The sequence below is a fragment of the Rhincodon typus genome, chromosome 9, assembly GCF_021869965.1.
Source record: "Rhincodon typus isolate 14 chromosome 9, sRhiTyp1.1, whole genome shotgun sequence".
Classification (NCBI taxonomy): domain Eukaryota; kingdom Metazoa; phylum Chordata; class Chondrichthyes; order Orectolobiformes; family Rhincodontidae; genus Rhincodon; species Rhincodon typus.
This window is the reverse complement of record NC_063340.1, coordinates 31,098,525-31,123,718: the sequence shown is the minus strand read 5'-3', so window position 1 is coordinate 31,123,718 and position 25,194 is coordinate 31,098,525. Positions and strand designations below refer to the sequence as shown.

The 25,194-nt window shown below is 43.4% G+C and overlaps 1 protein-coding gene across 1 annotated transcript in view; it reads right to left on the bottom strand.

The window, feature by feature from the left end:
* Window positions 1–1,854: 1,854 nt before the first annotated feature.
* Window positions 1,855–25,194, bottom strand: part of sytl3 (synaptotagmin-like 3) — a 146,373-nt gene continuing 123,033 nt past the window's right edge. Inside the window, exons 10-13 of the mRNA XM_048601179.1 lie at window positions 18,500–18,678; window positions 8,510–8,612; window positions 2,995–3,165; window positions 1,855–2,321 (exon numbers count right to left, since the gene is read on the bottom strand). Coding sequence (XP_048457136.1) covers window positions 2,298–2,321; window positions 2,995–3,165; window positions 8,510–8,612; window positions 18,500–18,678 — 477 coding nt within the window. The 3' untranslated portion in view covers window positions 1,855–2,297. The remainder of the gene's footprint in view (window positions 2,322–2,994; window positions 3,166–8,509; window positions 8,613–18,499; window positions 18,679–25,194) is intronic.

The window sequence follows — 25,194 nt, the reverse complement described above, 5'->3', positions numbered from 1 at the left end:
TTTGGGCCTTGGATTGAAGTGAAGTGGGGGGGTGTAGGGGCAGGTGTAGCACTTCCTGCAGTTGCAAAGAAAGGTGCCGTATGTGGTGGGGTTAGTGGGGAGTGGAGCAGACGAGGGAGTCGCAGAGAGTGCAGTCCCTATGAAAGGCAGATAGGGTTGGTTGGGGGGGAGAATATCTCTTTGGTCGTGAGGTCAGATTGTAGGTGGCAGAAGTGGTGGAGAATGATACGCTGGATGCAGAGGTTGGCGGGGTGGTATGTGAGGATCAGAAGGATTCTGTCTTTATTCTTGTTGGGGGGAGGGTGTTTGAGGGCAGAAGTGCGGGAAATGCACTTCTCATCCCCGCCTCCTTGACCTGACACAATCTGTCCATTATTTTCACCACCTATCTGGTCTACTGTTCCCACTAATCAATCCCCGCTACCCCCTACCTGCATCCACCTATCAACACCCTATCTACCTTCCCAGTCCCACCCATTCTCCCTCCTGCCTCCTTGACCTGACACAACCTGTCCATCTTCTCTCCCAACTATCCATCCCACCCATCCCAATGACCAATCCCCACCAATCCCTACCTGCATCCACCTATCACCAGCCCACCTACCTTTCACCAGCCCCACATCTCCTCCCTCTATTTATTTCCCAACTCCCTTCCTCCTCCCCTAATGGTGTGCCTCAGGGGTTGGTGTTGGGCCCATTGCTATTTGTTATCTATCTCAATGAGAATGTACAAGGTATGATTAGTAAGTTTGCAGATGACCCTAAAATTGGTGGTATTGTGGACAATGGGAAAGTTTATCAGAAATTGCAGCAAGATCTTGATCAGCTGAGGAAGTGGGCTGAGAAATAGCAAATGGAGTTTAATATAGATAAGTGTGAGTGTTGCACTTTGGAAAGTCAAATCAAGGTAGGAGTTTCATGATGAATGGTAGGGCCTTAAGGAGTGTAGTGGAAGAGAGGGACCTTGGAGTTCAAGTGCAGGGTTCTCTAAAAGTGGAGTCACAGGTAGACCGGGCAGTGAAGAAAGCTTTTGGCAACATGGCCTTCATCATTTAGGGCAATGAACATAGAAGTTGGGCAGTTATGTTGCAATTGTACAGGGTGTTGGTGAGGCTGCACTTACTTGTGTTCAGTTTTGGTCACCTTGCTATAGGAAGGATGTTATTAAACTGGAAAGAGCGCAGAAGGAGATGTTGCCAGGACTCAAGGGACTGAGTTATAGGGAGAGGTTGGACAAGCTAGGACACTTTTCTTTAGAGCATAGGAAACTGAGGGAGGAGTCTTATAGTTTTGTATAAGACCATGAGAGGCATGGATAAGATGAATGCACTCAGTCTTTTTCCCAGGGTTGGGGAAATTGAGGACTAGAAGACATCAGTTAAGATAAGAGGGAAGAGAATACATGGGAAGCTGAGGGGCAACTTTTTTTTTACACAGAGGATGGTATGCATATGGAATGAGCTGCCAGCAGAAGTGGTTGAGGCGGGTCCATTAACAACATTTAAAAGGCATTTGGACGAATACATGGATAGGAAAGGTTTAGAAGGATATAGCCAAGTGCAGGGAAATGGGGTTAGCGTGGGTGGACATTTTGGTCAGCATGGACAAGTTTGGGCCGAAGAGTCCTACAGCATGGAGACAGGCCCTATGACTCTATCTCAAAGTCCACACCGATTCTCTGAAGTGCATTTCATCTCCAATGAGAGAGTTGCGCTGTGGTCTGATAAGACTCTGGAAACTTTGCTTTTATACACATTGGAGAGTTGATACAGTGTGATTCAATATATCTCATATCTTATCCCCAATCTATTTTGAATGAGTTGTGGTTTTTGCATGACAATAATACAATCAACGTAACCACCATTGTAAAGCATTTATATAAGCATTTTACATTATTTTCTATGGATACATTAGCTTCATGTAATCCCTGTAAAGACTTAAAAATTCAAACATCCAGTTAATAGCTGAATGGATGATACAAGATTTCACATCTTAAGATGTTTTCAGTAACAGACAGACTAAAAACACTATTGACTAAATAGCGCTTTTGTTGGCAATTCATACTTTAAGCTATAAAACATAACTTTTAACACAATTGAAAATGATCTATAAAGTACACATTACATGTTCTTTAAGTAGACATCCAAATCTCCTGGAACCAATCCAAACGTTTCTAAGCTCCTGAGGGTTTCCTTCTGATCTTTCCTTTCGCAGCCTGAAAATTTAATTCCAGAAACGTCTTTCACGGTGCAAATATTCATAGAAACTGTTACCTTTACCTAAAGCTACTGGGTGGCCTAATTCTTCTGGCCTGGCAGTATCTATGGAGAAAAAACAGAGTTAATGTTTTAAGTCTAGTGACCCTTCTTCAGAACTGCAGTCCTGCATGGTGAACCACTGACATTTTTGGCTTCTCCTGAATGTTGACAGACTAACCTTAGCTGTGACTAATTGGGATAGCTTAGATCCTTGTTAACTCAAAAATACATCTCCAAGGTAATGTGAATAGTATAGGCTTTGTGTGTAGTTAAAAACATTAACTACCTATTCTTTAAATCCCAACTTTCCTTTATCTTGGAAGCAAGTAGGTAATTTAAAATACAAATCTTTACAAAGTGACCTTCTCAGAACCCTTCAAGATTTTAGAGAATCTCAGTATATCCACTGTTAGCACATGATGCAAAGGTAGCAGTCTATCTCCTCAATAAAGTAATCTGAGCCACATTTAATCTTTAAAAGCCAAACCAACCAGGTTTGTTGCCAGCTAGACTACAGAGCAGGTCATTTCACCGTAAAGATACAGTTCAAACAGTGACATTCTTATAAATCTCATCATTGAACCGTTAGAAATTTTTACCTTTCTGTTTAAATACCTAAATTTATATTTAAAACTTTACAAATAACCTGAGACCTGTAGGGTATGAAGATAATACTGTGATCAAAAATGCATGCACACATTCTTCAATGAAATTCAGGATTAAGCACCATTATTACCTTGTCTCGTAGGTGGTACCAGTTATATGACTGAGTGAAATTCTCTTCAAATTTCCAATCCACAAAAGGAATCAGCAACTCCCCCAGAAACACTTTCCGTTTGAGCATTGTACAGTGCCAAACGGAGACTTGAAGTGTCCTCGTGTCCAACTGTGATCTTTCAATATTGTACTGTGGTATACAAAATAAAATATTAAATTTTAAAAATTAACAACCTTCTTTATAATATTTTAGCTAGTAACAATGAATTAGCGGTTCACTGAGTGATGTAGACGAAAATTATAAGTTCCAAGGGGGCATTGATAGATTAAACAAGTGAGTAAAGCTATGGCAAAGAAATGTAATGTTGGGAAATGTGAAGCCATTCATTTTGGACCCAAGAAGTATGGATAATATTTTCTAAATGCAATCTAAATGTGAATCCCTGATGCCCAATTGCTGATTCTTGTGGTATACTGCTAAAGGCAACCTGCCAGCCTCAAAATTTCTGAGTTATTACTTCTACCTTATGAATTCTAGCTTTGTGTATTAATTCTAATGTGACACCTTACTGAATGCATTTTGAAAAGACTGCATTTACAGCCACCTCAATTACCCAGAACTTATTTACTACCTAATTACAGAACCAATGACATCAATGTTAGCAATACTCCGGGTAACTGCTTGCATCAAAGAACAGGACCAATAAAAGGATTTATTTTCAAATGTTTTAGATCGTTGCAACTCAAATCCAGTGATCACAATACAAATCAGTCTGACTCCTCACTGCCTTATTCCAACATTACTTACTGTTCCCCACAAACAAGAGAGAGCAGTGCAGTGAACAGGAGGAAGGCAATGGTGGGGTCATGACTGCGGCAGCCACTCCCTGGGAAAAGCAAGTGGGATGGTGACTAGAGTGGCAAGATCAAGAATGGTGCGAGTATTCTTTGGACATACAACCATCAGTAACACTGCACATGTGCCTATAGGTAGAATGGGCAATAACCTCTAATTCCAGACACACATCAATGACATCAACAATGTAGACTATAAGACCTTAAGAAATAAGAGCAAGCATAGGCCATTCAGCCCCTTAGCACCATTCAACAAAATAATGACCAATCTGATATGCCTCACATCCACGTTCCTGTCCTTTCCAGTTTTTCACATAGATTCCCTACAGTGTGGAAACAGGTCTTTTGGCCCAACAATTCCACACTGACCCTTGGAGCATCCCACCCAGACCCATCCCACTATAACCCACCTAAGCTACACATCCCTGAACACTACAGGCAATTTAGCACGGCCAATCCACCTAACCTGCACATCTTTGGACCATGGGAGGAAACCAAAGTACCCAGAGGAAACCCATGCAGACACAGGGAGAACTCCACACAGACAGTCACCTGAGGGTGGAATTGAACCCGGGTCCCTGGTGCTGTGAGGCATCAGTGCTAACCATTGAGCCACCGTGCTGCCCAGTAATGGTAGTAAGCTCGGAGATAAGGAGTTCCAAAAACTCACAACCCTCTAAAAGAAGAAATTCCTTTTCATCTCAGTCTTAAATTAACAATGAAACAGTTTTTCATTGTTTCATTTATCTGCTTCATTGTTAAAATAAAAATGGGTGGCATGGTGGCTCAGTGGCTAACACTGCTGACTAACAGCACCAGCAACCTGGGTTAGATTCCACCTTTGGGCTACAGTCTGTGTGGAGTTTGCACATTCTTCCAGTGTCTCTGTGGGTTTCCTCCGGGTGCTCCAGTTTCCTCCCACAGTCCAAAGGTGTGCAGCTTAGGTAAATTGGCCATGCTAAATTGCCCATAGTGTTCAGGGATGTGTAGATTAGGTGGGTTACGGGGGAATGAGTCTGGGTGGGGTGCTCTGAGGTTCGGTGTGGACTTGTTGGGCTGAAGAGCCTGTTTCCACACTGTAGGGATTCTATGATAAATTGGCTGAGACAATGCCGTCTGGTTGTAGACTCTCCCGTGAGAGGGAACATCCTCTCACCAGCTATCCCGTCAAGAATCCTGTATGTTTCAATGAGATCACCTTTCATTGTTCCAAACTCCAATGAATAGTTTTTTTATTCATTCACAGGATGAGGGCATCGCTGACCAGACAGCATTTATTACCAATCCCTAATTGCCCAGAGGGCAGTTCAGAGTCAACTACATTACCAGACCAGGTAAGGATGGCAGTTTCCTTCCCTAAAGGACATTAGCAAACCAGATGGGTTTTTCTGACAATGTGTTCATGGTTTTCAATAGATTCTTAATGCCAGATATTTTATTGAATTCAAATTCCACAATCTGTCATGGCAGTATTCGAAACCAGGCCCCCAGAACATTATCTGGGTCACTGGATTAACAAACAGTCCAGCAATAATACCACTGGGCCAGTGCTTCCCATCTATAAGGCAATCCCTCAATTCTGGGGATCATACCTTCCTTAAACAAGGGGACCAAAACTGCTCTCAATACTCCAGATGTGGTCTCACCAGCACCTTGTATAATTCTGCACTAACCCCATTTCCCTGCACTTGGCCCATATCCTTCTAAACCTTTCCTATCCATGTATTTGTTCAAATGCCTTTCAAATATTGTTAATGTACCCGCGTCAACCACTTCCGTTGGCAGCTCACTCCATATGCATACCACCCCCTGCGTAAAAAAGTTACCCCTCAGGTTCCCATGTAATCTTTCCCCTCTTACCTTAAACTGATAGCCTCTAGTCTTCGATTCCCCAACCCAGGGAAAAAAGACTGGGTGCATTCACCCTATCCATGCCTCTCATGGTCTTATACACTTATATAAGATCCCCCCTCAGTCTCCTATCCTCTAAAGAAAAATGTCCTAGCTTGACCAACCTCTCCCTATTAACTCAGTCTCTTGAGTCCTGGAAACATCCTTATAAATTTCTTCTGCACTCCTACCAGTTTAATAACATCTTCCTATAGTAAGGTGACCAAAATTAAACACAATACTCCCAAGTGCAGCCTCATCAACATCATGTACAACTGCATCATAACTTGCCAACTTCTATACTCAATACCTTGACTGATGAAAGCCAGTGTGCCAAAAGCCTTCTTCACTGCCCTGTCTACCTGTGACTCACTTTCAGAGAATCATGCACCTGAACTCCAAGGTCCTTCTCTTCCACTACACTCCTTAAGGCCCTACTATTCACCATGAAACTCCAACCTGGATTTGACTTTCTAAAACACAATACCTCTATCTACACTATATCTACTTATAGACTTATCTACACTAAACTCTATTTGCCATTTCTCGGCCTACTTCCCCAGCAGATCAAGATCCTGCTGCAATTTCTGATAACCTTCCTCATTGTCCATGATACCACCAATTTTAGTGTCATCTTCAAACTCACTAATAATTTCTTGTACATTCTCATCCAAATCATCGACATAGATAACAAACAGCAATGGGCCCAGCACTGACCCTGAGGCACACCACTAGACACAGGCCTCCAGTCAGACAAGCAATCTTCCAGTATTATCCTCTGCTTCCTACTATCAAGCCAATTGTGTATCCAATTTGCCAGGTCTCCCTGGATTCCATGTGATCTAATCTTCCAGAGCAGCCTACCATGTAGAACCTTATCAAAGAACATAGAACATAGAACAGTACAGCACAGTACAGGCCCTTCGGCCCACAATGTTGTGCCGACCTATTATCCTACTAAGATCAAACTACCCTGCATACCCTACATTTTACTATCCTCCATGTGCCTATCTCCGAGTCATTTAAAAGTCTCTAAAGTATCTGACTCCACTACCACTGCCAGCAGCGCATTCCACACGCCCACCACTCTCTGTGTAAAGAACCTACCTCTGACATCTCCCCATACCTTCCTCCAATCACCTTAAGATTATGCCCTTAAGACGCCTTGCTGAAGTCCATATAGACTACATCTACTGCCCTGTCCTCATCAACCTTCCTGGTCATTTCATCAAAGAACTCTAACAAATTTGTGAGGCATGATCTTCAAGCACAAAGCCATGCTGACTACTTCTAATCAAACATGTCTTTCCAAATACACATATATCTTATCCCTCAGAATCTTCTCAAGTAACTTATCTACCACAGATATTAAGCTTACTGATCTATAATTCCCAGTTTTTTCTTTGCAGTTTTTCTTGCATAAGGGCACAACATTCACTTCCCTCCAGTCTTCCAGGAGTTCACCCGTGGCTAACGATGATGCAAATATATCAGCCAGGGCCCCTGCAATTTCTTCCTTAGCCTCTTGCAGGGTTATTGAATATATATGGTCAGGACCAGGAGATTTATCCACCTGCGTACATTCTAATACTTCCAACAGCTCCTGTACTGTGATATGGACTGTCCCCAAGATATTGCCACTAAATTCCCCAAGTTCCTAAGTCTTCATGTCGTTCTCCACGGTAAGAGGAGAAGTATTCATTGAGGACCTCGCCCATCTCTTGCAGTCCCACACATACATGTCCACTTTGGTCCTTGAGGTCCGTAAAGAATCTCTTTGGATTCACCCTAATCTTCTCAGCCAAAGCTATCTCATGTCCCCTTTTCACCCTCCTGATTTCCTTCTTCAGTAAACTCCTGTATCCTCTGTATACCTCCAGGGATTCCCTTGATCCCAGCTGGCATGTACCTCAGCCATGCCCACTTCTTTTTTCAGGTCAAAGCCTCAATATGTCTTGTCATCCAGGGTTCCCCACTCCTACCAACCTTGCCCTTCACCCTCACAGGTACATAAAGATATTGAACTCTAGCTATCACACTTTTAAAGGCGTCCCACTTGGCAGAGGTCCCTTTGCTTGCAAACAAACTACTCCAATCAACCCCTGCAAGCTCCTGTCTGATTCCATCAAAATTGCCCTACCCCAATTTAGAACTTGAACCTGTGGACCAGTTTTGTCTTTTTCCATAACTATTTTAAAATTAATAGAATGATGGTCACCGGTCCCAAAGTGCTCCGCCACCATCACCTCAGTCACCTGTCCTATTCTATTTCCTAAGAGTAGATCTGGTTTTGCCCCTTCCCTATTACTGCTTTAGGAAACTTTCCTGAACACATTTAACAAATTCCACCCCATCTGAGCGCTTAATATTATGACAGTCCAGTCTATGTTTGGAAAATTAAAATCCCCCACTTTGACAACCCTATTTCTCCTGCAAATCTCTTCAGTCTCCTTGCATATTGGTTCCACGAATTCCTGTGGACTATTTGGGGGCCTATAGTACAACCCCAATAATGTCACCATCCCCTTCTTATTTCTTAGCTCCACCCGAAGCCTCACAGGGTGATCCCTGATCATTCTTCTAAAGTGAATATAATCCTAACCAATTCAATCTCTCATCATATGTCAGTCCTGCTATTCCAGGAATCAATCTAGTAAACCTTCAATGCACTCCCTCAATAGCCAGTACATCCTTCCTCGAATGATAGGACCAAATGTGATGGAAAGAAAACTGCTACCTGAAAATGTTTAAATGAAAGAATATTCTATTTTCACCAAGAACTGAATTACCCTTAATGTTTCATTAAAAACTGGATTCACCGAGTTCTTCTTCACTGTGCTCTTCAATTTACTCCGAGGAGACTTGTCAGGAAGCAAATAGGTCTTCACGTATCTAAAAAAAAGCTTAGAATCACAAAGATGTGGTTTCAGCAAGTACACAATGCTCTTCATTACAATTCTTGGATTTCATTATTAATTACATGAATTCAAGGTGGTCAAGGTTGGGAAGGAAACAATCCAGAGTAACTTGACTTTAAAAACTATTGAAAAAAATAGAAACAGGAGAGAAGCTAGTCCTGAAAACAAAGGATGAGACAAAAATTGTTGTGAGAAAGAATCTCAAACCAAAAAATCAAGATGTAGAATCTATATAGGTACAGTGAAGAAATGGCCAAGGATAGAAAATATTTTTGGATGTTACATATTCCCACAATAGTTACAATGCTTGACAAAATACAGACCAGCAAATTTGAAGTGAGAAAAATGATTAGGATATGGAGTGCACCGCTTGGAAGAGTGGTGCAGGCAATGATATGGGGGAAAAGCAGGGCATATTTATGGAAAATGAGAGCATATTTATGGAAAAGGATAGGCCTGTTCCACAAGTTAAATTTCTAAATTGGGGCAAATTCAATTTTGATGGTATTAGACGGGAACGTTAAACAGTTGATCGGGGGAAAAGGGATGTCTGGCAAGTGGAAGGCTTTCAAAAGTGTGATAACAAGGGTTCAGGGCCAGCTTGTTCCTGTTAGTTTGAAGGGTAAAGCTGGCAGGAGCAGGGAACATTGTATGACTAGAGATATTGAGGCTCTGGTCGAGAAAAAGAAGGTGGTATATGCCAGTTATAGACAGTTGGGATCAAGTGAATCCTTGAATTATAAAGGAGTACACGTAAGTGGGAAATCAGGGAGGCAAAAAGGGGACAAGGGATAGCTTTGGCAGATAGGGTAAAAAAGAATCCAAAGAAATTCTACAAGCATATCTAGGGCAAAAGAGTATCTAGGGAGACAATAGCCCCCTTAAAGATCAATGAGGTCATCTATGTATGGAGCCACAAGAGATGAGTGAATTCCTAAGCAAATATTTCTCATTAGTATTTACTGTGGAGAAAGACATAGAAGCTAAGGAACTCAGGGAAATAAATAGTGATGTCTTGAAAAGAGTCTACATTACAGAAAAGAAGGTGCTAGAAGACTTAAAACGCATAAAGGTAGATAAATCCTCGGGATCTGATCAAGTGTATCCCAGGACACAGTGGGAAGCTATGGAAGAAATTACGTGGCCCTAGCAGAATCATTTGTACTATCGAAAGTCATGGGTGAGGTGCCAAAAGACTGGAGGGTGGCTAATGTTGCGCCATTATCTAAGAAAGGCTGCAAGAAAAAGTCAGGGAACTCCAGACCAATAGCCTAACACAAGCAGTGGGTAAGTTGTTGGTGGGGATTCTGAGAGACAGGATCTACATGCGTTTGGAAAGGCAAGGACTAGTTAGGGAGAGTCAGCTTTGTGCACAGGAAATCGTGTCTCACAACTTTGACTGAGTTTTTTGAACATGTGACCAAGAAGATAAATGAAGGCAGAGCGGTAGATGTTGTCTACATGGATTTTAGCAAGATCTTCCAACAACCATGTAGACTGATTAGTAAAGTTAGATCACGCGGGATCCAGGGAGAGCTGGCCAAATGGTAGATGGTTTTTGCTCAGACTGGAGGCCCGTGACCAGCGGTATGCTGCAAGGATCGGTGCTGGGTCCACTGTTCATCATCATTTATATAAACAACTCGGAACAGAATGTAGGAGGCATCGTTAGTAAGTTTGCACATGACACTGAAATTCGTGCTACAATGCTCAGTGAAGAAGGTTATCTAAGAGTACAAGGGGATCATGATCAACTGGGCCAGTGGGCTGAGGAATGTAGATGAAGTCTAAATGAGATCAATGCAAGATGTTACATTTTGGTAAGACAAGCCAGGGCAGGACTTACACAGTTAATGGTGGAGCCCTGGGTATGTTGTCGAACAAAGAGACCTAGGGATGTAGATACATAGTTTCCTCAAAGTGGCATCACATGTAGACAGGATGGTGAAGAAGACATTTGGTTTCATTGGTCACAGCACTGAGTACAGGAGTTAGGATGTCATGTTACAGCTGTACAAGACATTGGTAAGCCACATTTGGAGTACTGTGTACAATTCTGGTTGCCCTGTTATATGAAGGATGGTTTTAAACTGGAAAGGGTAGAAGAAAGATTTAAAAAGATGTTAGCAAGACTTAAAGATTTGAGTTATAAGGAGGGAGGCTGGATAGGCTGGGACTTCTTCTCCTGAAGGATAGGAGGCTGAGGTGTGGACTTATTGAGGTTTAAAAATCATGAGGGACATAGCCAAGGTCTTTTCCCCAGATAGGGGGAGTCCAAAACTAGAAGGCATAGATTTAAGCTGAGAGGGGTAAGATTTAAGAGGGGCTTGAGGTGCAACTTTTTCAAACAGTGTGTGGTATGTATATAGAATGAGCTGCCAGACTAAATGGTAGAGATGGGTACAATTACAACATTTAAAAGACATTTGGACAGGTACATGGATAGGAAGGGTTTAGGGGGATATGGACGATATGCAGGCAAATGATTAGTTCAGTTTAGGAAAACTGATGGACATGGATAAGTTGGGCTGAAGCGTCTGTTTCCATGCTGTATGACTTTATGACTTTAAGTAGTTTGTAGGAGAAGAATGTTTATAATGCAATGAAGTGGGGAAGCCAAGTTTGCACCTACTGGGAGTCTGACTGAATAAGCTATTTCCCAGAATATTCAAATGATTAGCTGCCTCAAGGCTTGCTAACAATCAATATAATGATGGCGCATAAATGCTGCTGGTCCAACTAGAGGGCTGGCAGTTCCAGTGCCCCAACACCCCCACCAAGAGAGGTGGACATTGTTGAGGCAGCTTGGAGAATGCAAGGCTGGCAGGTTAGGTTGACTAAAAGGATCAACTCGGTGACATCCCCCCTTTCTAGATCGCCATGAGAGTTGTGGTAGATGACCCTCCCTGCCATTGCCCTCTCTGAGGGGCATGAAATGACTAGTTGCAATGGCCCCCAGCTGCTGCAAGAAGGCTGCCTCAGGGAAGCTACATTCATGTAGCTCGCAGCCTTCCCACATGGTAGGGAGGGCCACTGGAAAAATTCTGGTAACCTCAGTTGATGTGTGTCTTGAATGGGCAAATTGGCTGTCCACTTATTTGCAGCCGGCAGCCAATCTGAACCTGTAACTCTTACTCATATTGAATAAAAAGAATCAAAGACTGTCAGGAAAAACTGTAGTAAAAGAAAAAGTTGGTAATCTACAGACTCACAAGCTTTGCACATTTCAACAAGCAAAAAAAAACAAAAGCAAGAACGAGATAAAGTATAATAAGTTGACAGGGTATAACCCTGGGAAGTACAGAGAATCAAAGGGGCATAAGTGTGTATGCCCATAGATTTCTGAAAGCAGCAGAAGAGATAGATAAGGTGGTTAAAAAGGCATAGGGGTCAAGTCATTAGATAGACAAATGGGCAGATTATGAAAGAGCTGTATAAAACATGGGCCACAACTTAATTGCTGGTTGCTGCACGTTAAGAAGGAATGTGATTACACTAGTGAGGGTGCAGAGGAGTTACAGAAGGATGTTGCCTCCACTGGAACACTTCAGCTGTGAAGAGAGAATAGATAGGCTCATGGTTACTTTCCTTAGAGCAGACAGGCTGAGTGGGGAGCATGTTGAGGTGTAACAAATTATGAGGTGTATAGAAACATAGAAAATAGGAACAGAAGTAGGTTATTTGCCCTTCAAGCCTGCTTTATTATTCAACGTGATCATCATCTATGCCGTTGAAACACATTGTGAAAACCACATAAGTAAGCTAGCTAGTTTTGTTATTATATTATTTATTCATTAACTGTATTTGTTTATTGATCAAAATTAATTTAAAAAAAAACAAAAAAAAATGTGAAAGTGTTTGAGAAGGTGCAGAGGAGATTTACCAGGATGTTGCCTGGAATGGAGGGAAGGTCTTACGAGGAAAGGTTGAGAAAGCTCGGGATTTTCTCTTTAGAACGACGAAGGATGAGAGGTGACTTGATAGAGGTGTACAAAATGATCAGAGGTATAGATAGAGTGGACAGCCAAAGACTTTTTCCTAGGGTGGAGGTAGCTATTTTGAGGGGGCATAGTTTTAAAGTGAGTGGAGGTAGATATAAGGGAGACGTCAGAGGTAGGTTCTTTACTCAGAGAGTGGTAGGGGCATGGAATGCATTGCCGGAGAGGGTAGTGGAGTTGGCCTCATTAGGGGCATTTAAGCGGCTATTAGATAGGCGTATGGATGATAGTATAAGGTAGGGGTGGAGGTTAGGTAGACCTTAGGTTTAGGGTAAAAGTTTGGCACAACACTGTGGGCTGAAAGGCCTGTACTGTGCTGTACTTTCTATGTTCTATGTTCTCTAAGTTCTACATGATCATGGTTGATCATCCAGCTTAGTATATCCAGTTCCTGCTTTCACTCCATATCTATTGATCCCTTTAACCTGAAGAACTATATATCCTTTTTGAGAACATTCAATGTTTTGGCCTTAACTGGTTTCTGCCACTCTCTGGTTGAACACATATCTCCTCATCTCAGTCCTGAATGGCTTACCCCACATCCTTGGACACCCGAACCCTTGTAAAGGACTCCCACTCATCAGGAACATCCTTTCTGCACTTACCCTCTCTAATCCTGATGTGGAATTTTATAGGTTTCTAGGAAATCCCCTCTCATTTTTCTAAGTTCCAGCAGATATAGTCCAATCTAATTCAGTTTCTCTTTATACGTCCATCCTGCCATCCCAGTAATCAGTCTTGGTAAACCTTTTGTACTCCCTCCATAGCCAGAACATCCACCTTCACGAAAAACCAAAACTGCATGCAACACTCCAAGTGTGGTCTCACTAAGGCCCTGCAAAATTGAAACAAGATACCATTGCTCCTGTACTCGAATCCTCTTGCTATGAAGGGCCAACATACTACTTATCTTCTTCACCACCTACTGCAGCTGCATAAATAAAAACCAAAAGAACTGTGGATGCTGTAAATCAGAAACAAAAACAGAAATTGCTGGAAAAGCTCAGCACATCTGGCAGCATCTGTGAAGAAAAATCAGAGTTAATGTTTCGGATTCAGTGACCTTTCCTCAGAACTGATGGTAGCTAGGAAAATATCAGATTTTATGCAGAAATAAGGTCGGACAAGGGAGTAAGGAGTAGATGATACGTGATTCAGGATAGAGCCCAAAGAGAGAGAAGAACAGTTGGACAGACAAAGGAGTGAATAACGATCTGGCTAGGAGGATGAATTAATGGAGACTGTTACTGACTGACAATGGGTTGTGTGTAATATCAGACTATGTGATCACAAGGCCTGGTGTGTGGAGGTGGGGAGCTGGAACATAGGAGAGTTCAAGCCCTAAAGTCACTGAACTCAATATTGAGTCCTGAAGGCTGCAGGGTCCCCAAACGGAAAATGAGGTGTTGTTGATCCAGCTTACACTGAGCTTCGCTGGAGCACTGCAGCAAGCCTGGGACAGAGATATTGGCCAGGGAACAGGGTGGTGTGTTGAAGTGGCAAGCAACTGGAAGTTTAGGGTCATTTTTGCGGACAGAATGTAGGTGTTCTGGAAAGTAGTCACCCAATCTACGCTTTGTTTCCCCAATGTAGAGGAGACTACATTATGAGCAATGAATCCAGTCAACAAGATTGTGTGAAGCGCACGTAAAGCACTGCTTCACCTGGAAGGTATGTTGGGGCCCTTGGTAACTGAGGAGGAACGAGATAAATGGGCAAGTGTTACACCTTCAGTGATTGCAGGGGAAGGTGCTGTGGGGCTGTGGGAGGATGTTGGAAATGCAGGAAGAGTGGGCCAGGGTGTCCCAGAGGGTCCTCACCGAAGGTGGACAAGGAAGGGGAGGGGAAAATGTGTCTGGTGGTGGCATCTTGCTGGAGGTGGCGGAAATGGTGACTAATGATTTTCTGGATGTGGATGCCAGTGGGATGGTAGGTAAGGACAAGGGGAACTTTATCGCTGTTGTGGGAGGGAAGAGAGGGGGCAGAGCCAAAGTGCGGGAGATGGGTCAGACCTGGTTGAGGGCCCTGTCAACAACGGTACTGGGGAATCCTCGGTTGAGGAAAAAGTAAACATTTTGGAGGCTCCCTTGTAGAAGTTGGTATCATTGCAAAAAATGCGATGAAGATGCCTACAGAGGAACTGGGAGAATGGAACAGAGTCTTTACAGGAAGCAGGGTGCAAGGATGTATAGTCGAGGTAACTGTGGTGTTGGTGGGTTTATAGTGGATATTAGTGGCCAGTCTATCCTAGGAATAGAAACAGAGATGTCAAGGAAGGGAAGGGAGGAGTCAGAGATGGGCCAGGTGAAAGTGAGGGCAGGGTGGAAATTGGAAGCGAAATCAATAAACCATTCCAATTCCGGATGAGAGACGGAAGCAGCACTGAGGATATCATCAAAATATAGAAGAAAGAGTTGTGGGTGGGGCCCGGAATAGGACTGGAACAAGGAATGTTCCACATACCCCAAAGAGATACAGGCATAACTAAGGCCCATATGGGTACCCATGGCCACCCCTCTGACCTGAAGAAAATGAGAGGAATCGAAAGACAAGTTGTTTAGGGTGAGGACAGCTACATGCTTACTTTCAGCGACTGGCATACAAGGACATGCAAATCTTGACCCCTTTCTCAATCTAATGCCATTCAGATAATAATCTTCCTTCCTGGTTTTGCTACCAAAGTGGATAACCTCACATTTATCTACATTATACTTCATCTGCCATGCATTTGCCCACTCACTCAACTTAACCAAATGACACTGAAGCATAGTTGTATAGCAGAGAAACAGGCCCTTCAGTCCACCATGCAACAAACTGCCAACCAACAAACACCATCACTAATCCCATTTACCTGCAATTGATCCAAAGCCTACAATGACCTGGCATTTTAAGTATTCATCCAAAAGCCTCTTAAATGTTGCGAGAATACTTGCCTCCCACATCATCTCAAGCAGCATGTTCCGTATTTCAGGCATGCTCTGGGTGAAAAAAATTATTTCTCAGATCTCCTCTAAACTACCTATTCCTCACCTTAAACTTGTGCTCTCCAGTGTTAGACACATTTGCCATGGGATAAAGATTCTCACGATCTACTCTATGCCTTTCAAAATTTTATATACTTCTATCAGATCTCCCTTCAGCCTCCTCTACTCCAAGAAAAACAAACACAGCTCTCTCCTCATAACAAGCTTCTCATCCCAAGTAACATCTCGGTGAATCTTCCTTACACCATCTCCAGTGCAATCACATCCTTCAAATAGTGTGGTGACCAGGGTTGCACATAGTATTCCAAATGTGGCCTAACCAAATGTTTTGAAAAGTTGCACTTCCTACTTCCTAATTCTATATTCTAAATCCAGCTAATGAAGGCAAACATCCTGTATGCCTTCTTCACGACCTTGTCCACAGGGACTGACACCTTCAGGGATCTACATATTTTCCTACAAAGGTCCTTTCATTCCTCAGTACTCCCTGGGGACCTACCAACCATTGTATATGTCCTTCCCTAATTAGAACTACCAAAATACATCACCTCGCACTTATCAGGATCATCATCTGCTATTGCTCTACCTAATTTACCAGCTGATCAATATCACACTGTAGCCTGAGACCATTTTCCTCACTACCAACACCATCAATGTTCGCGTCATCTGCAAACTTATTAATTATACCTTCTACGTTCATATTCAAGTTGCTAACATAAATAATAAACAGCACCAAATCCTTCAGTACACTGCTAGTCACAGGCTTCCAATTACAAAAACAACCTTCTACCATTACTTTTTGTCTCCTGTTTATAAACCAATTTGAATCCAGTTTGCCAACTTGCCTTGGATCCCATGGACTCTAGCTTTTGGACCAGCTTTCCGTGTGGGAACTTGTTAGAGGCTTGAATGATGTCTATGTAAACCACATCATCTGCACTACCCTCATCAATATATTTAGACACCTCTTCAAAAAATTTCAGGCAGGGTCTCACTTTAATAAATCTGTGTTGACTATCCTTAATCAATGCCCGCCTTTCCAAATATTGCTTAATCCTGTCCTTCAAATTTTTTTCCCAATAATTTCCCTACTAGTGACCTCAAACTAACCGATTTGTAATTACCCAGCTTTATCCCTGCCGTTCTTCTTGAACAATGTACCACATTAGCTATCCTTCAGTCATCTGGCAATTTACCTGTGACCAGTGAAGTTTTAAATATCTCCATCATGGCCCCAGCAATCTCCGTCCTTGCCTCCCATTGCAGACTGGGATAAATCTCATCAGGCTGTGGGGATTTGTGCACCTGTATGTCCATTAAAACATCTAATACCACCTCCTTAGCAACCCAACTGAAATTCTTGGCTACAATGTCTTTATCCTCTGTGAATACAAATGAGCAGTATTTATTTAATACCTCACCCACATCCAATGACTCCAAGCAAAGGTTGACCTTTGATCTCTGTTAGGTCTCATGCTTCCTTTGGCAATCATCTTACTCTTAATTTACTCACAAAAAGCCTTGGGTTGTGGCCCTTCCTTGACATCCTAATTTCTCCACATCCAACCCGTTTTCACCTACATATGGATCCTATCATCAGTTTTTCTTTCTCCCTGGTATACCATCTTTCATCCCTTTGTCTGCTTAACTTCATTCTCTCTCTCTGGGCTCCACCTCTGCTTATCTGCTCACTCTTTCCTTTTACTCCCGCCCCCATCTTCAGCATATAAACCATCTTTTCCTAGCTACTATCAGTTCTGAAGAAGGCTCACCGGAGTCAAAACATTAACTCTGCTTTCTTTCTACAGATGCTGCCTGATCTGCTTAGTTTCTCCAGCAATTTCTGTTTTTGTTTCTGATCCACTCAACTGATGCCTAATGTTTCATCCACATAACAAAACTGTTAACTCATTTACCCATCATTCAACTCATTCCAGACCAGCATGTAACCATCTTCAAATCCATAATCACCCACACAGCCCTACATCAAACTAAGCTAATCTGGCATTGGACTCATCCTTCCAATATCTGAATTACACAGTTCAGCAGGCAACATACTCAAAGTTAACACACCCAGTCCCTCATCTTAAATGCATGCTCCCTAGTATTAGACATTTCAACTCTGGGAAAAAGATTCTGACGGTCAACCCTACCTGTGCATCTCATAATTTTATACATTTCTATCAAGTCTCCCCTCAGCCTCTGCTGCTCCACAGAAAACAACTGAGTTTTTCTAGCCTCTCCTTATAGGTCAGGCTCTCTGATCCAGCGAGTATCCAAGGATCCAGGCCAGAAACGTCAGCCTTCCTGCTCCTCTGATGCTGCTTGGCCTGCTGTGTTCATCCAGCTCTACACCTTGTTATCTCAGTATCCTGGTAAACCCCCTCTGCACACTCTCCAATGCTTCCACATCCTTCCTGTAATGTGGTGACCAGAATTGAACACATTATTCTAAGTGTGGCCTAACCAAAGTCATAAAAAGCTGCAACATAAACTTGATGCAGATTAGTGGAAAAACTGCTGAAAGAAAATTCCATTAATAAGTTTAAAGGGAGTTATTCATGTGCCTAAAGATGAGAAACTTAGGGTTAAAAAGTAGGGATGTGAATATCAGCATGGCTGCTCTTCTAAAAAGTCAAGAACTTGCATAGCCCTTCTTCTGTAATATTGGCTATTAGAAAAGATTATCTGGTCATTACCACCTTGCTGGGTACCTCAAAATTTGGCCTTCTCATTACTGATATTATGAAAACATTTACATTTCAAAATTACTTAATTGGCTGGGGGGAACTTGTAGGCCATCTTGAAGTCACAAAGGTTCCCGTATACATCTAAGTCTTTCTTTAAATGAAAATCTTGATCTAGAAACATGCACGTACGGGTTACATCTTTTTTTTTTCTCATCTCCATAAGCTAGTTTTTTGCATGCTTTGATGTGGATTTCCAATGTTACAGCTTGAAAATTGTACCGTATAGACAGCTCAATTTCACCAGTAACATTCGCATTGCCCAAAGTCTCTGGTTCCGTGCATGTGCTGGTGACGCTGTAAACGCTACCCTATGGAAACATAATGAAAAACACATTATAAATCATGCCTTACAAATGCTTTTTTTGTAATCCATTTTGACTCTGATGCTTTGTTTTATTTTGAACTAATGAGCTCCCTCTTCACTTTAATGACAAATTACACATTTTGTCAACTTTAATAATTCTGCAAACATCACTTCCATTATAGTGCTTACAAATACAACAGTAACTGGACCATTGACTGCCACTAGCCTGTATCTATGTCCATCCCCCACGTGAAGAACAGTGCTAATCCCAAATTCCTGTTGCTTTGCTTCTATCACCAACTTGGATAGTGATTCCACAGACTCTCAACCTCTGATATTCCATTAAATGTAAGAAATATTGGGCAATATCTCCTCATTTTGGACACCTCAATTATTAGCACAGTGTGCTTCTGCCTTAACCCAGTCCAGTTCTGGATGTTGCACTTTAAGAAAGACATGATGACATTAGGCAGAGTGTAGAAATATTTCAGGAGAATATTTCAGGGAAGAGGTTCTTCAACTTACTTGGATAGATTGAAGAATTTGGGACTGTTTTCCTTGGAAGGAAGAGGAAGTTTGATAAGGTATTCAAAATCATGAGGGGTCTGGAGAGAGGAGATAGGAGAAACTCTTCCTAGTCATGAAAGGATCACACATGAGGGGGCACAAATTTAACGAAACTGCAAAAGACGCATTGGCAATATAAGGAAAAATCTTTTCATGCAGCAAATGTTTAAGGTTTCGAAAATACCTGACAGTGTGGTGGAGGATGGTTCAACTGAAATATTCAAAAAGGGCTACAGGGAGAAGATGGGGAAATAGTACTAGGTGAATTTCTTATTTGGACAGCTGGCATAAATTTGATGGGCTGAATGTCCATCTGTGTTGTGACAATTATGTGATTCTGAAAACCTGTTTCATTTTTTCACAATTATAAGCACATCTATGAAATCACCCCTTAATTTCCTCTGTTGTGTTGAAAACAGTCACAGCTTTTCCAGCTTTAGTTTATTTTTGCATAACCTCATACCAGGTGGTATCCTAGTAAACCTAATACACTACCATCTTTATTATTCAATGTCTTTATCCCTTGTGAATACAGATGAGAAGTATTCATTTAAGACCTCACCCATATCCTCTGCTCCATGCCCCTTTGATCTCTAATAGGTCCCACTCATTCCCTGGTAATCTTACTCTTAATATACCTATAAAATCCTGATCCAATCAGAAGGTGGCAGAGACATCACTGACAGGAATTCTGGGAGACGGCACTGCAGTCACCACGACTGGGGAGAGGATTGCGAAAGGACACCCTCACTTATTGCAGTGAGGAAAAGCATTCAATCAGAAGGAGGCAGAGATATCACTGAGAAGAATTCTGGGGGAGGGCACTGTAGTCTGAGTATCTCAGAGGAACTGGTGTTAGAGATGGATAGATGGTTGACTCCCAGGAGAGGCAGGCAGGTAGTTCAGGAGCCTCCTGTGACTACTCCCCTTTGAAACAGGTATACTTTTGTTCAATACTGTTGGGGGGAGGGATAGCCTCTCAGAAGATAGTACTAGCAGCCAGACCTGTGGCACCACAACTGGTTCTGCTGTAGAGCAGGGTGTGGCAAAGTCTAGATGAGCGATAATAATAGGTGACTCAATAGTCAGGGGCACAGACAGGTGTTTCTGTGGCCATGAACGAGACTGTACGATGGCGTGTTGCCTCCGTGGTGCCAGGCTCCTTGATGTGTCTGAGCACGTACAGGATGTCCTGAAGCAGGAGGAAAAAGAACCAAAAGTCATTGTCCACATTGGCACAAATGACATAGGTAGGAAGAAGGAAGAGGTCCTGCAAAGACAATTCAGGGAGTTAGGTACGGAGCTAAAATGCAGGACTACCAGGGTACTAATATCAGGATTACTACCTGTGCCACGGGCTAGTGAGGCTAGGAACAGAGAGAGAGTGCAGTTGAATACGTGGCTACAGAGCTGGTGTAGGAGGGAGGGCTTTAGATATATGGATCATTGGGATGCCTTCTGGGAAAGGTGGAACCTCTACTGTAAGGACGGGTTGCACCTGAACTGGAGGGGCACCAATATCCTGGGCAGGAGATTTGCTTGAGCTCTTCAGGAGAGTTTAAAATAGTCTGGCAGGGGTGCGGGAATTGAAACAACAGGTCAGTAAGTGCAGGGAACAAAGGAGACTGAGATATGCATAGTGTAGAGTAAGAGCAAGCAGAAGGAAGATGTAAGGTTTAGAGGGACTGGAGGTCTGGAGTGCATTTACTTCAATGCAAGAAGTATAACAGGTAAGACAGATGAACTAAGATAACTAAGAGTCTCTCCGTGACTCCCTTGTCCCTCCACTCTCCTCTCCAGCCCCACCACATGCGGCACTTTTCCCTGCAACCGCAGGAAGTGCTACACCTGCCCCTACACCTCCCCCCTCACCCCCATCCCAGGCCCCAAGAAGACTTTCTACATCAAGCAGATGTTCACCTGCACATCTGCTAATGTGGTATACTGCGTCCGCTGTTCGCGTTGTGGCCTCCTCTACATCAGGGAAACCAAGCGGAGGCTTGGGGACCGCTTTGCAGAACACCTATGCTCGGTTTGCACTAAACAACTGCACCTCCCAGTCACGAACCATTTCACCTGACCCCTCCCATTCCTCAGACGACATGTCCATCCTGGGCCTCCAGCAGTGCCACAACGATGCCACCCGAAGGTTGCAGGAACAGCAATTCATATTCCTCTTGGGAACCCTGCAGCTCAGTGGTATCAATGTGGACTTCACAAGCTTTAAAATCTCCCCTCCCCCTACCGCATCCCAAAACCAGCCCAGCTCATCCCCACCTCCCTAACCTGTCCTTCCTCCCACCTATCCCCTCCTCCCGCCTCAAGCCCCACCCCCATCTCCTACCTACTAACCTCTTCCCGCCCCCTTGACCTCCCTGGACTGACCTATCTCCTCCCTAATTCCCCACCTACACTCACCTTTACTGGCTCCATCCCCGCCTCTTTGACCTGTCTGGCTCCTCTCCAACTATCTTCTCCTCTACCCATCTTCTATCCACCTCCCCCTCTCTCCCTATTTATTTCAGAACCACTTTCCCCTCCCCCATTTCTGAAGAAGGGTCTAGGCCCGAAACATCAGCCTTCCTCCTTCTCTGATGCTGCTTGGCCTACTGTGTTCATCCAGCTCTACACCTTGTTATCTCAGATTCTCCAGCATCTGCAGTTCCTGCTATCTCTGAAACAGATGAACTAAGGGCATAGATTGCTGCATGGAATTATGATGTTATTTCTGTTACAGAGGCATGGTTAAAGCAGGGACAGGACTGGCAGCTTAATATTCCAGGATATCGCTGTTTTAGATGGGACAGAAAGGGAAACAAAAGGGTGGGGGAGTTGCATTGCTGATTAGCAGTATGGCAAGGTGGGGGGGAACCAGAGTACTAGGCCAGTAAATGCAGGGACTGGGGACTAAAATGTGACAGAGATATGCATAGCACAGAGTTAGAGCAGGCACAGGGATGTCGCAGGCTCAGAGGGGCTGGAGGACTGGAATGCAGTGAGGCATTATGGGTGGAGCTCAGTAATGGGAAGGGTGAAACCACAATGTTGGGAGTTTTCTATAGACCTCCCAATAGCCCACGTGAGACAGAGGAGCAGATATGTAGTCAGATACTAGAAAGGTGTGAAAAATGCAGGGTAGTTATGGAGGGTGACTTCAATTTTCCTCTTATTGACTAGGACTCCCTTAGAGTTTTTTATGCACATATAAGAAGAAAGAGGGTAGCAAGGGAAAGATTAGGCCCCCTCAAGGATAAAGGAGGGAAATTATGCATGGAGCCACAGGAAGTGGGAGAGATCTTTAATAGGTACTTAGTATTGGTATTCACCAAAGAGAAGGAAATGACTGATGTTGAGGTCAGGGATGAGTGTGTGAATACTCTAGAGAATGTCAATATATTAAAGGAGGAAGTTTTGGGTATCCTAAATTGCATTAAGTTAGACAAGTCCCCAGGGCCAGATGGGATTTATCCCAGGTTGCTGTGAGAGGCAAGGGAAGAAATAGCTGGGGCATTAGCAGAAATCTTCATATCATCCTTGATCACAGGTGAGGTTCCAGAGGACTGGAGGTTAGCCAATGTTGTTCCCTTGTTTAAGAAAGGCAGCAGGAATAATCCTGGAAATTATAGGCAGGTGAGTCTGACATCTGTGGTGGGGAAGCTCTCTTGGAGAAGATAATGAAGGACAGGAAATATGCACTCTTGGAAGAAAATGGAACAGGCAGCATGGTTTTGTGCGGGGAAGGTCATGTCTCACTAACCTGATTGGATATTTTGAAAAGGTGACAAATATAATTGATGAGGGAAGAACTGTGAATGCAGTTTATATTGATTTTAGTAAGGCATTTGATAAAGTCCCCACATGGCAGATTGGTACAAAAACTAAGATCACATGGGGTTCAAGGTGGGCTGGCTAGATGGTTACAAAACTGGCTTGGTCATAGAAGACAGAGGGTAGTGGTGGAAGGGTGTTTTTCAGAATGGAGACCGGTAACTAGTGGTGTTCCACAGGGATCAATCGTAGGTCATCTGTTCTTTGTCCTATATATAAGTGAGCTGGAAGAAAATGTGGGTGATCTGACTAGTAAGTTTGCAGATGGTATGAAGATTGGTGGAGTTGCTGATAGTGCTGACGATTGTGAAAGGATACACCAGAATATAAATTGGCGACTTGGGCACAGAAATGGCAGATGGAGTTTAATCCTGACAAATGTGAGGTGATGCATTTTGGAGGATCAAATTTAGGTGTGAATCACACTGTTAATAGCAGAACCCTTAGGGGCAGCATGGTGGCTCAGTGGTTAGCACTGCTGCCTCACAGTGCCAGGGACCTGGGTTCGATTCCAGCCTCAGGCGACTGTTGTGTGGAGCTGTGCACATTCTTCCCATGTCTGCGTGGGTTTCCTCCCGGTGCTCCGGCTTCCCCCCACAGTCCAAAGATGTGCAGGGTAGGTGATTTGGCCATGCTGTAGTGCCCAGGGATGTTTAGGTCAGGTGGGTTAAACATGGGAAATTAGGGGAATGGGTCTGGATGGGATGCTCTTCAGAGGGGCAATGTGGACTTGTTGGGCTGAATGGCCTGTCCCCACACTGTAGGGATTCTATGAACATTAACATACAGACAGATCCGGGTGTGCAGGTCCACAGTTCCCTATAAGTGGCAACACAGGTGGCCAAAGTGATTAAGAAGGCAGATCATCAGCCAAGGAATGGAGTACAAGAGTTGGCAAAACATGTTTTTTCTTTTATTCATTAATGGGATGAGGGCATCACTGACCATCCCTAATTGCCCAGAGGACAGTTCAGAGTCAACCACATTGCTGTGGGTCTGGAGTCACACGTAGACCAGACCAGGTAAAGATGGCAGTTTCCTTCCCTAAAGGACATTAGTGAACCAGATGGGTTTTTCCTGACAAACGACATGGTCATCATTAGACTGTTAATTCCAGATATTTTTATTGAATTCAAATTCCACCATCTGCCGAGGCAGAATTCGAACCTGGGTCCCCAGAATGTTATCTCGGTTTCTGGATTACCAGTCCAGTGATAATGCCACAAGGCCATCACCTCTCCTTGCAACTATATAAAACCCCTGTTAGGCCGCATTTGGAGTATCGTGTGGTGACCAAAACTGCACACTACCAGAAGGATGTGGAAGCTTTGGAGAGAGTACAGAGAAGGTTCACTAGGATGTTGCCCAGTCTCAAGAGCATTGGCTATGAGGAAAGGTTAAAAAGACTAGGATTGTTTTCACTGGAAAGACTGCAGCTGAAAGGAGACCTGATAGAGGTCTACAAATTATGCTGGGGTGGATAGTTGAGGCTTTTTCCCAGATTGAAGTTTCAATTACAAGGGGGCACAGGTTCAAGGTGAGAGGGCAAAAGTTTAAGGGAGATGTGCGAGGAAAGTTTTTCACGCAGAGAATGATAGGAGCCTGGAATGCATTGCCAGAGAAGGTGGTGGAAGCAGGCAGTTTGGTGACATTTGAGAGGCATCTGGATGTTTACATGTATAGGGAGGGAATGCAGGGATACAGACCGAATAAGGGCAAAGGTTTGTTTTTTAGTTTAGTCAGGGCATGATTATTGTCACAGGTTTGGAGGGCTGAAGGGCCTGTTCCTGTGCTGTACTTCTCTTTTGTTCTTCGTTCTTTTGTTTTTAATAATTGACTCCAGCATTTTGCCCACCACCGATACCAGACTAACCGGGCCTCTAATTCCCCGTTTCCTCTCTCCCTCCTTTTTTACAAAGTGGGCTTACATTAACTACCCACCAGTCCATTGGAACTCTTCCAGACTTTATATAATGCTGGAAAATGATTACCAATGCATCCACTATTTCTATAGGGTGACTTCCTAAGTACTCTGGAATGCAAAGCATCAGGTCCTGGGACTTGAGATAACAAGGTGTAGAGCTGGATGAACACAGAAGGCCAAGCAGCATCAGAGGAGCAGGAA